The sequence below is a fragment of the Ixodes scapularis genome, unplaced genomic scaffold (assembly GCF_016920785.2).
Source record: "Ixodes scapularis isolate PalLabHiFi unplaced genomic scaffold, ASM1692078v2 PGA_scaffold9__187_contigs__length_104089568, whole genome shotgun sequence".
Classification (NCBI taxonomy): Eukaryota; Metazoa; Arthropoda; class Arachnida; order Ixodida; family Ixodidae; genus Ixodes; species Ixodes scapularis.
Window position 1 is genome coordinate 55,436,875 of NW_024609884.1, and position 12,698 is coordinate 55,449,572.

The 12,698-nt window shown below is 49.7% G+C and overlaps 1 protein-coding gene across 1 annotated transcript in view; it reads right to left on the minus strand.

The window, feature by feature from the left end:
- Positions 1 to 644: 644 nt before the first annotated feature.
- Positions 645 to 12,698, minus strand: part of LOC8027009 (frizzled-5) — a 103,850-nt gene continuing 91,796 nt past the window's right edge. Inside the window, exon 2 of the mRNA XM_029968494.4 lies at positions 645 to 6,246. Within this exon, the coding sequence (XP_029824354.3) occupies positions 4,305 to 6,080 (1,776 nt within the window). The 5' untranslated portion in view covers positions 6,081 to 6,246 and the 3' untranslated portion in view covers positions 645 to 4,304. The remainder of the gene's footprint in view (positions 6,247 to 12,698) is intronic.

Below are 12,698 nucleotides of genomic sequence, written 5' to 3' on the forward strand. Positions count from 1 at the left end.
GGCCAAAGAGCGTTTTTCGGAAACGTGTAGAGGAAAAAGAAAAAGTAAAATAAAGAGGAAAGCGCTCTTGTGTATTGTGGACACAAAAAAATATGCCTGGTGCGAAAAAGTAATTAGGTAATTTAATTACAATTACCGTCGCTGGAGTAATTCATTACATTACTAAATTACCTGCTACAAAAAGTAATGAATTACATTACTAATTACTGGAACAAGTAATTAAATTACTGTAATTTCATTACAGTAATTGCATTACTGCCAGCTCTGCTCCATATCCATCACAATTCCATAATGCCTTGAGTTTCATAATGCCTGCATTTATTTTCCCTTTTCTAATTATACTTTCTGAATGTTCCTTTAGGTTGACATTTTCCCGTCCGTTTCCTTGCCCTCTAACTCCAGTCATTTTTCGTGCTTCTCCATCTCTAGTTCATATTTGGTTCGTTGCCTTTTGTTTTAGATATCGTAGCAAACGTGCTTTCGAATATGCTAGTTTTCACCGTTTTATTTAACAAAATCTGTCTACCAACTTTTTAGGTGTAGGGCAGGCAAAGTGCAGGAGCCAGGACCGGCCAGGAGTGCCTAGGTGTGGGCAGCTGATGCTCCACACATTGATACACACACACACACACAACAATTGCACATAGCTTGTATTAACAATACTTTTTTAATGGCAATGTACATTAAATTATACACACTCAACGGATGTCCCACGATACTCAATAGCGACGGAAGTGATCACGTTATGCAATAATTAATAGTAATAATGGTAATGACAATAGCAAAAATTCTCTTATAAACAGAATGTACACGAGTATACATATAGCTATGCGAACAGAACATATATGACAAACGAAAAAAACATGAGCACGTATATGTAATATACTGAGTTTTGTGTCAGTGGGGACCCTGTCGGTTGTGTCGTAGTGGTTGACACGAACATGTCTTGGTAGGAAAATGGAAAATCAATGAAACCGCATCATGGTTGGCCGCTCGTGATATGTTCCTTCTTTTCCGGGATTAACCGTGAGTGGGCGTTAAATGGCTATTCCCCTGGGTACGCCTGTAAGAAAAGCTTCCCTCGTGCATCTTGCATTTCACTCAGCTTCTAAGAGCAGCAGCAAAGCTTAAAGGGCTGTTCTTTCAGGAAGCTTGAATTCGGCGTGATTTCTAGTAATTTTGATCGCATCCAATAACCCCTGGTTTTTTCCAGTCTATATCGTGTAACTTGTGATTTAGTCTAACTACCGGAGACAACAAAGCAGAGTAATTCGAACTGAGCCCTAAATTAGAAATTATGTAGAAGAGAACGAACATGGGATAGTTTGGACAACGCTACTCCGGAAGTACAGGCCTGGTTCGATGTGGCACGAAGGGACTTCCTTCTGACAACAGTGACCAGTTGAAACATTCGAAGATGAGACGAGGATGTTAAGGTTGGGATGGAGGACAGGCGGATTACGCGTAACACCTAAATAACCAATGTGGCCAAAAACAGCGAGCACACTTAGTTTGTCCCATTGAGCAAGCACATGGTGTTCTCCTACTCGGCTCACTATTGATCCTGCCGTCGCAAAACCTTCGAAAGAGTCTTTTCTATGGTCATTTGTTTTCTTTTGTCTGTACAATCATCAAACCCGAGTGTCCTTGCCCTCTCTGCTCGTCTACACGCGAAGAATTAATCAGGCTGTGAATACCTGTTCAGAAAGAGCAAACAGACAAACATTAAACTAACGTTGAACCTCATGACCAATCAAGCGTTTCAACATCCTTGGCCTTACTTTGCCAGGGAAGGTAAGCACGTTAAGATAAGACCAAAGAAAATAAAGTAAAACTATTAAGATAAAACCAAGTTTAAAAAGAGAAATCATACTCAGACTAAAGTAAATGGTGAATTTCTACGCCAAAGTGCCCAGCTTTGGACTCTTTCTAGCGATCTTATCCGGTGAAACCTGGGAATCCCGCGCCGGAACATGGCCCTGGAGACTCCAGGTTGCATTCAAACTGCTCTTTGTGCAACAAGACACGGGGGTGTGGCGTGCCCCATTTGGCTCATCCTAGACGGACCACAGATCACGTGTTTCGTTAACGAGTCTGGCGCGCGAGGAGAAAATGGGGGAGAAGGGGGGTCGCCAAGCAAGGTACAGCGGCGTTATGTACAGGCAACGGGAAACGCCATTTCGCCGGGACGCAAAGCGACCAGTCGGAACGAGGCGAAATGGATCAGACTGGGCTGAGTCGCGCGCGCTGCATACCAATAGCGGGAGGCGACCTCCTGCTGCGGGCTCACACAAACTTGGGGCTCTTCAGAAAACTACCGCAAGAGCAGGAGGCAAATTCGGCCGTGTTTGTGCCCCCGTTGTTCAGCCGTCGCTCTCGGGCGTCCCTTATTCTCTCCAAAAGGGATAAGACTAGGAGGGGAGCTCCTGAGGCGACATACCGGGAACGGAAAAGAGAAACGCCGACGCCTTGCCTACCACTCGTCCAATTCTCTTGTGGCATGTATCGAATTTCGGGGGTCGTGTGGATCTCGCCTTCGGCCTGACAAGCGTGCTGCGTCTTGGCCTGGCCACGGAGGAAAGCGAGTCGGCCCGTTTACAAACTTGCGTTTGACTACAACTGACTGCATTGTTGCGCAGTCGGTCGTAAGTCGTCGCAAGAGGTTTAAAAACCGGTCTCTTTTCAGTCGGTCCTAGTCAAAGGCAAGTTTGTGAACGGGCCTTCAGATCTTTCAAAAAACGGGAAAACGGGAGAAGTCGGAGATGACAGACACAACAAATGAAATAAAAAAATCCTTTTGAAATTTTAGGCAAGTGAACCAGAATGCGCTGTGAGCGTAGCGCGAGTCACATGAAAATAGTTTGTTGAAACACGGACAGTTGGGAACATCGCAGTCTAGCTTCGTTCGATGGTGTTCAAAAACGATGGTCGTGAGAAACAAACATACAGAGGCGTGCCGTCGTGGCGACGCTTTCCTTCTGAGTTACATTGATTGTGCGGTTTGATTTACGGGCTCGTTGCTTTACTGCACGTGGCACGAAGCAGAATGGCACTGTTACAACACGTATCCGGCGTATATTTGCCTTGCAATGGAGGCATAAACGAGTATGGAGCTCTACAATCCTTCATGAGCCCAATCTCCAGGAATTGATTCTGTCACGAATGATTGGCAAAAATGTTGAGAACAAAAAAATGAATAGAACACGCATTTGTACCGATATGTGCGCCTAGGAGTTCTGGTTTTAGGTGCGTATAAAAAAATATAGACACCTTTTTTATCGATGAAACTGTAGACACCAGTTACGATAAAACTCGGCTACTACTACACTTTCTCCAACTTTCGTGCCCCGCTATTTGCACCTTCGCGTTATTTCCCTGACTTTATCAGGTGGTATCACGCCTCTGAGCAATAGACATCTTTAAACGCCAATTCTATCTTACTAAACGTAACGCCAAATTATTAAATCAAATCATGAAAAAAAAGAAAAAAGACGCACCGAAAACCAGAAATTTTATACACGCCTACACATTGTACGGTATTTGACAAAAACAGACGTTTGGGGGAAAAACACACACAAAAAAACACAAGAACTTCAAGAGGGCTTCTATGAAACTTGATCACTCGACCGCATACTCAGTGGAACGCTGCCGCTGCCCGCGAAGACATGCGCGCACTGACATCACAGCCACTTATCGTAGAGGGAGATTAAGTTCATCGTTCTCTCCAAAACATTCCATGGACGTTTTGACCGAGTTAGATACGAGTGACGTTTCGCTACATACAAATATTTTCTCCCAACACTACGAAAACGTTTCTCGGACATTTACGTTGCCAATCACGTTCTACAGTCTGCACTAATGCCCAATGTGCGCTCTGAGTTGTGCGCTTTCGGCACTTCTGCCTTCCAGTAGCCGTTTCCCGGCAGCTATCAGTTTTCGGAAAGAAAAGGCTAAAGCACTCACTTGCTGGACTTAAACATGAATTATGCCAAAAAGCAAGCAAACGAGATACATGTACAAAGCTCCTGAAGATTGAATTACTCAGCTCTTTCTATTAACATGGCCCTCTTTACTTGACTATGTGGCCGGCGATATCTCCAAACCTTCCGCGTTCAAATGCGGTTCATTTCCTGGCCCTTAGGTGCGCTCCCGTAGGAATCGAGCACACATAAATGATAAGGAGGAGCGAAAGAGGTCTCAGCATGACTCGCTCGCGGCCCACGGCACCTGGCAGTCGGGAACGAAGCGCGGAACTGCTGTAGGACTAGACGGCAGCGAGCGTCAGCAAGCGCCGGCTAGCTGGTTCAGACGTGCGAGAGAGGCAGCTGCTTTCCACCATGGCTGGACAGCTGGCCGATGTGGCTGACGGGGCTCATGGACTGCTTGAATGTCCGCACATGGGGGTCGGGGAAATCACCGACGCCACCACCGGCGACGCTGCGTCCCCTGCGGCGGCGTCCTCCGCAGAGACGGGCGTAGAAGTTCCACCAGGACTCGAGCGTCTTGCCTGACCAGATCCAAAAGCCCGAGGTGATGCCGACGACTAGACACATGAAGTACTTGACCATGAACATGAAGAAATGTGGCCGCGGCGCTTCGTTGTTGCGCGGACACGGGCAGCGTAGGCGGCGCAGCCAGGGCTCGCGATAGTGGTGCTCGTAGAAGTAGCAGGCGATGACCACGGTGGCTGGGACAGTGTAGAGCACGGAGAAGATGCCGATGCGAATCATGAGTTTCTCCAGCTTGTCGGCCTTGGCGCGGGCCTGGGCGCGTATAACAGATCGGATGCGAAAAAGGGACACAAAACCCGCAAGCAAGAATGACGTGCCCAGCAGGAGGTAGAGACAGAGCGGACCCAGGACGAAGCCTCGAAGGTTTGCCAGGTCTTGGTTGCCTACGTAGCAAACGCCCGCTACAGAGTCGCCATCAACAGCACTCAGGAGAACAGCCACAATGGTTTTAATTGTGGGAACAGCCCAGGCGACGATATGAAAATATTGAGAGTAGCCAGCAATAGCCTCGTTGCCCCACTTGAGACCTGCAGCCAGCAGCCAGGTGAGCGTCAGGATGACCCACCACATGGAACTGGCCATGCCGAAGAAGTAGAGCAGGATGAACACGAGTGTGCAAGCGAACGGTCGGCTGTTCACATAATAACGTACGACGTTGCCGTCGCAGGCGATGGGTTCGTGGCCCATAGCGAGCCGGATGAGGTAACCAACAGACACCATGAGGTAGCAGAAGGACAGAAATATAATCGGTCGCTCTGGGTACCGGAAACGCGCGGTGTCCATCAGAAATGTGAGAACCGTCACGCTGGTGGACACGCAGCACAGCACCGCCCAGGTACTGATCCAGTAGGTGGCGAACGTCTGGTCGTAGCCGTTGAAGTACACCATCCGGCAGGGCAGCGCGCACTCAGGTGGACGCGACCACATGCCGCGCGAATAGAAGTGCGGGTCCGACGTGTTAATGAGCGGCGCGTGGCACTGGCATTCGCACTCGGACATGGAACCACGGCCACCGGATCCAGGGAGTCGCTCCCGTCCGTAGGGTCGTGTGCGCGAGGATGAACCTCCTCGGGGACGCTCCTTGGCTGGTGGAGGAAGCACAGGTGGCACGGCTACCAAGTTGCTGTCGGCAGTGTCTGGCCGAGCCCCCTCCTTGGCGTCCATGCAAAGTTGTTCCTGGTCACCATACTGCGGCAGCGCATCACAGTTCATCCGCTCTGGCCATGCGAACCCGTACTGGCGCATGATGGGGGCACAGCCAGCGCGTGCTCGCTCGCACACGGAGCGGCAGGCCGGGACGCTACCCGCGTATTCCTCCATGCAGATGGGCGTATAGAGCGAGCACAGGAAGAACTTGAGGTCGTCCGAGCACTGAATCTCGACGAGCGGCCAGAACTGGTGGACCTCCATGCCGGCCTCATCCTGCGTGTCCTGGTTGAACTGGTTCGGCATGGACGTCTGGTTGTAGCCAATCCCCTTGCACATAGGGATGGTGATGTCTTCGCAACGTTCCCGTGATTGGACGCTGCTGGCCCAAGCCAGCAGCAGCAACAGTCCCGGGAGCAGCATCTCAGGGCATGACCGCTGCACTCACGTGGCCCTGCCTGCGGGCCTCGCTGGACGCGCACGCTGCTGCTTCGGGATCCACTCCCCGGCGCTGGCAGCGACCGGGCCCGTCGCCTCCGCCACACTCGCCACTCCTGGTGGCGCTGCTGGTGACGCTGCCGGGCTCCGCCTGCGAAACAAGAAACGGATCGTTGGAGTCGCACATTCTGACCACAGACGAACAGGTGCAGCGGGACAGAGGGTCATTATCCTGCCATTTGTCTCACCGGCCTCGCGAGGACGGGCGACGATGGAGACGGAAAACGCGCATTTTGGGGGTCGCCGGGGGATTAGCAGTCGGCCCTAGCACCTGGAACGCTTCTCGGGACCCCGACCTAATCCCGGGTAAAGGCGAGGGAACCCCGCGCGCGGTTGAAGGATGTCTTGTTTTCATAGGGAGTTCATCTCGCGGAGAGTAGTTTTCGAAGCGGGACAGAGGCCAAGGAGGAGGGAACCCGGCCCTTTCCCCAGGGGTGCCTCCCCGCCCAAACAAGCCCCTCTCCGCGACGGCTGCGAGCTTCTCGCGCCAAGCCAGGTCGTGAAAAGCCGTCTGGCCAACTCTCGGCCCCACTAATGGACTGTTTGTGGAAGCTTCCTCTGGAGACTGGCTTCGCTGTGCCCGCCGGGTAACCGCAGTTGTGAAGATGCATCGCCTAGCCCGGTCGCCGTTAAATTAGTCGCTCCCATTTTTATTCCTCCAGACGCTTTTAATTCTCAAAGGCCCCCGGATAAAGTATCGGTTTATTTCGAAACCGCTTCCACGCTACCTACTGATAGCACTCGCCGTCCGCAATCACAGACTGGGCCGAGTGCAGGTGTCCCTCTCGGCATGCGGATGGCACGCGGGGGAATTAAGAGGATTCCACGGCTGCGATTGCGCAGAACCCAGTGACGAGGTTTGGTAACCCCGGGAGGAATAAGTCGTTGGATCGTCTACGTTTTCGGGGGCGAAATTCGCGCGTACGTTTACCACAGTTTCGTTCAAAATATATACTCATGCTCATGCCGTCATTAACGAGTTTGGTACTGTCCAGTGAATGACTTGAATACCGTGTAGTCTCGCGTATAGTACGAACGTTCGGTGACTAATAAAAATGCTCGTCTTCTTTCCGGCGAAGCATCCGGAGAGCCAGTTATCCTCATTCGCAGGAGAGTAGAACGTTCGGTCTCAGAAATACTATCTTCACTGGGATTCTGAGCTCGGTCACGTCCTTTTCAGCGTCTGTAAATCGTAGTGACCGACTCTCCACACGCTCTCCTGCTATTTTCCCGGAAACCAAGCTTGTAGTATCGGCAGGGCTTTACGGTAGTTTTCGCGGTGACTTGGTTTCATTAGAATAACCATCCAGACGTTTATAATACTTGCGATACCGGTACGCACTCCCTTATCTGTAGGGCTCGTGCCTCTGAAGTTAAAATAAATTAAGTGAAATGACCATCGAATTACTGGTAATACTAATCACTACTTTTCACGGCATTCAGACGACCCCCTTCGTTTCCTCCCGCGAGGTTTAAGAAATGACAGAAAGGTGCCATTTCAGCCCCGCTTCTCAATATTCGCCAAACAAAGATACAGAAGTATATTTCGAAGCATCACCAAATAAGTGATAGATAGTGCTGACTATTATGACTGCTCCAATAAACGAAAAAAGGAAAAGTGCTGGCAACTAGAGATACACGGCAAATTAATTCGAAAGCGAGGGTTAGGCAGTAGTACTATTCAACTACTCTTCGGACTGTAGTAAGGAATAATTGGATAATTTTCAACGCCCGTAATAAAAACTGTAATACATTTTTGTAACAGTAAGAAAGCACAAAACAAACAGAGGGACAAAAACAGACCCAACACGCTCGTCAAAGTCTTCATTTTTGTTTTCTTCCTATTTTCTCGTTGTTAACGCTGGTGGTGATTTGAACAAACAACGCGGTAACTTGACTCCAGTGCACGATTTAGGAAAGAAAAAGAAAGCTGCATGATGTGCTTCCCCTCGTCCATTTTGCCTGCGGTCAGCCTCCCGTCAGCGCATATTCCGTCGGTTCTCGGCAGCGACGAGTTCGCAGCGTGTCCCAATGAGGGACGCGTTCCTGAAGGCCAAAGCGGGGTCGCTCGTCGGCAGGAAGCGGGGAGCAAGTGGCACTTGACACGTGACGCCTCCGCGCAGACGTGACGCCCCCCAGCGAGAACCGACACCTGAGCCCCACTAAGCCCCCGGCCCCATTAGTTACCCCGATGTCTAATCCTCGCTTATCTAAATCCTCGCTTCCGTGCGATAAGCACCGGTCAGCAAGAACGGAGCAGGAAAAAAGGAGCGGCTTTCCCGGCGAGCTCCATCTGGCCCTGGTTTCCGAGCCCCAACAAGCAGCGAGATTGTGACCCGCAGACGGAGACGCGCGTGGGAAAGCGCGCCGCATTAGCCTCGAGCTGGGTTTGCTCCTCCTCCGAGCTTTCTCGCTCGGTCGCCATTCTCCACGGTGCATTGGCGCACAGACCTCTCCCGCGTACCTCTACGATTGTTTTCACTCTTTTACTATATACAGTGGGCGTCCGGTTCCGACCGCTATTTGTACGACGGATTGAACGAAGGAAACGTAAGGCACGAACCAGTGGCGGAATCTTTTTCAGGAAGTGCTGAGATCTCCATGATATATATATATATATATATGTGTGTGTGTGTGTGTGTGTGTGGGGGGGGGGGGGGGGGGAGGAACCCTGGTTTTCATTTATTTTTCATTTTTAAACTTTTCGTTAGATCGATCCCGGAAATATAGGTGGCGTTCCAATAATACGGAGGACACGTGTACAGCGCAGGTTTCTTCTCTCTAGGAAAACGTCATAAGTGGTTAAGTTGGAAGTGTGAGAACGGCCTCCCGCGATTCTATAAAGGGCCATTTCCCACTACACACGTATTCACCTTACAAGTCAAAACCCAAGATGGTTTTCGGGTATACACTCATTTTTGTCACTTTCCTCGTGCAAGCAAGGGGCGCGCCAAATTGGTGTACTTTTTGCTCGTAGATTCCGACTTCAAGGCCACAGACTAAAGACTCTAGCACAGCAGAGCGTGGCAGTCTAACTTACAAGTTCTAACCAATACGCTGTGCAAGTCACCTGCCACATCGTAGAAGTGTCTATAGAAAAAAAATTCACCAAGCGGGTCAAACTTTATGAGTAAGAAGGTTAGAGAGTAGCGCTTGCGTATACACCTCTCCAAAAACCGCTCCTAAGCCGCCGCCATGTTGCTGATGATGATCCAGCTGGTGCGACTCTCGCGCCCCCTATTACCTAGAAAGTTTCTGCCACTCTCTTGGACTGTGGAAACCTGCTCAGCCCAATTCTCCACCTCCGTTTTGCGGCTTTGCATTCGAAGTTTTCCGGCCTCTCTGGAGGGTATCTACTTACTTTTTCTTGCGCATAGTGCGTACCCTTTTTGTGTTATCTTCCTCTGCGTGAAAAAGGGCTGGTGAGTGCCTGCCATTCAAGCGTTTCTGCTCGACGTTCACGGGAAACGAAGTAGAGGAAGGACGTCGAACGGCTCTCAACCCATTTTGCGAACCGATGACAACTGTTCCTTCCCTCCCACCCAGAGAAAATTCGCGTAGAGTCATTTTCAATCATACCCGAAAATAGTTGTTCGGGTTGGGGTAGGGAACAAGTCAGTCGCATTAGTTTTTTTTTTTTTTTTTTTTTTTTTTTGGGGGGGGGGGGGGGGGGGGGTTTGCCTTGGTGTTGGTGTGAAAAAAGGAAGCTCCCCAAAACGTGTCCCAAAACGAAGTCCTCTTGGATTCCGTCCGATCGTCAAGCTATGACTGTCGTTGACACTGTAGTGCTGTGTTATTTGAGATATTTCTCAAATAAATCCTTGTCAGATGATGCTACACCGTGTGGTACGTATAGTATATCGTTCGAATGCTAACACTTGCTAAATTATACATCCGAGACCTGTCCATCGGTAATCACGTTATCTGTGCGCTTGAAATATGCATGCCTTTAGGCTATCTTAGGTTGTGAATTATTTTCGACTGCTAAGCGCTTGTTGTTAGACACGCGGCTGAGCGGGCGGCGCCGTCAAAACTTATCGTAAAATAAAACAAACATTCCAGTTGCATTCGTTCTGTCGGGCGCGTACCCAACAAAAATAGTTTTTTTTTTTTTTTTTTTCCGTTTCAAATGTGGTACAATGCTTTCTCAATGTCGAAAAAATACATAGAGCGCGACGCGCAGAAATAAAAAATAAATAAATAAACAAACCGCCGGAAAAGACGAAAATTTAGCCGTCAGCAATGTTTGAAATTGTGCCTACGCAGGCTCCACTCCGCCGATCGAAATCAGAGTCCACTCGGTTAGGGTCAGCAGGGACGCCGGCGAAAGACTAGCCTCAAACCCAGTGACTGGGCTCGAAAAAGGTTCTCTTGTCCCTGGGGCCCAGTGTTTCTTGGAAAAGTGTATAGAAGACCAGTTACAAACACAAACAAACTAGGCACACCACTCATCAATACAATTCCCAGACATTCTGATTACTTTAGCGGCCTCAGCGAAATTCACGAGGCTCGTTACAGCGGAAAACGTCGCGTGAATAATGTGACATGCGACGATTCACTCCGCGTGGACGCCGCAGAATGGGCGCTACAGCCTGATTCGCATGATGAGATTCTGCTCGCTAGTTTCAGTCGCAATGTCGCTCGGGCTGCAAAAGCGTGGACCGTTGCTGAGATGGTCGACGTCGATACTACAAATCGCACCCAGAATCGGACCAAGTGAACCAGGCGTAACAAATCGGTGGTGGCCACTCGTCAGAGTAATTAACATCTCCTTGCATCTACTGTTTACATCGAGCCTACTTACCCCAACCTACTTTCAAACTTAAAAGCCTTTTGAGGCTTGCACTTACTTCTTATCGCAATTACCGGGTCAACGTTTGGTCTACGGGTCGCTGTGGTTTGAACGAGCAGACGACAACAAGCAGAAACGTTAGAGCAGACGACAGTTCGAACGATCAGGCAGCCGTTTGACCTTGAAGACGCATTGAACACAGTCCGCAGGGAGTCCGTACAACTTGGCGGTTTTCCCGCGTTTATGTTGGAACAAAACAAATAAATCTGACGACCACAAGTATCCGTGAATTCAACCGAAAGTGCTTCCCGCACAAGCAATCGTGGTCCGACGGCGTCTGGTGTTTATTTTCACGGCACCTATCAATGTTCTCGGACGAGCCGAGCAGGCAGAAAACACATGAAGACTAACCTTCAAACCTCTCCCGACTGTTTTAGTAGAGCCCCAGTCGCGGCATTTTGACGAGAAGGCAAGTTTTGGCCTGGTTTCTTCCAAAACAAAACAGGAATGCACGTCCAGAACGATGACTTCCGCCCACAACCTCAGACCGGAAGTGCGCCGGACGCGCCACCACGGTACCGTGACGTAACAGAGCTGAGTTCATGTATAACAGAAATGTATTGGGATGCTAAGTGATATTTTGAATTGCCTTTACAACTATTTGTATTTGCTGCCGAAAGCTTTGTTAACTCGAGTAATGGTTCCTGTACCCCACACCCGTCCCGACAACATTTCCATTGTGACACCACTAATCACAAAAAAAAAAAAAAAAAAAAAAAAACTCATAAACTTAATTTTTTTTTTTTTTTTTAAATAAGAAAAGTTTATGCAACAACGAGAACCATGTACTCGATAGGATGAGCTTCCGCGCACCTCAAGAAGAGAAAAATGGATTCAAGCGCTGCGACGCCAGAACTTCGACGGGACGCCTTGGCAGCCATCTGCGAACTCGCGTGTTTGCAGCGTTTACTTCATTGGAGGTTAGTTCATTCATATTTGTTTGAACTCAGGGGATACCCGTAATACTTTGTGCAGGCTGGTCATTCATAGCAAGGTTTTGTTCCTGATTTTTACGACGCAGGGGTATCTTCACGAGGCGAGAATCACCCGGACTTCGCTCCCTCCTTACAAGGTGAACGGTGTGGCCGGGATCAAAGTTGTTCACCATGACCTTCTTGACGTAGGCTTCTTTGAAGGCCCATCCTTTCCGGAGTTGTCTGCAGTCCTTCGCCCAGTACTGATCGACGCACGCTGTGTGGACGACCGGTACCGATGCCGCATCGGCACTCCATCCGTCTTGAAAAGCGTACAGACGGATAAAGTCCGAAGTGTCGAAGACGGTTGCTATACTCGATCCTCCGGGGTCGTCATCAGCCATTTGCAGAGAACGACAGCCGGAAAACAGCGAGAAAAGCTTTCCACAACGAACGCACCAAAACGATCGCGTCGAGGAAGCGAACGGGGTGACGGGAGGACGGACTGAGCCCGCAAACGTTTTGAATTATCTCCACGAGGGTGCGCCACGGTCGCTTCAACGAACTCTGAAAAAGGTCAATTAACGCGCCCAATGAAGAGTTTTCTAACCGTTTTCGAACGACCGATCGACTACGACGGGTAAGACGTGTTCTTGCATACGAAATTTCTTTGAACGTGCGCAAAAGGGCGCCTCGCCGACCCTCCTCGTACACCATGCAGTACAGCTCGGCAGACGCTCCCCACCGCAAAACTCTCCGCTGCTCGCAGACGGTCAA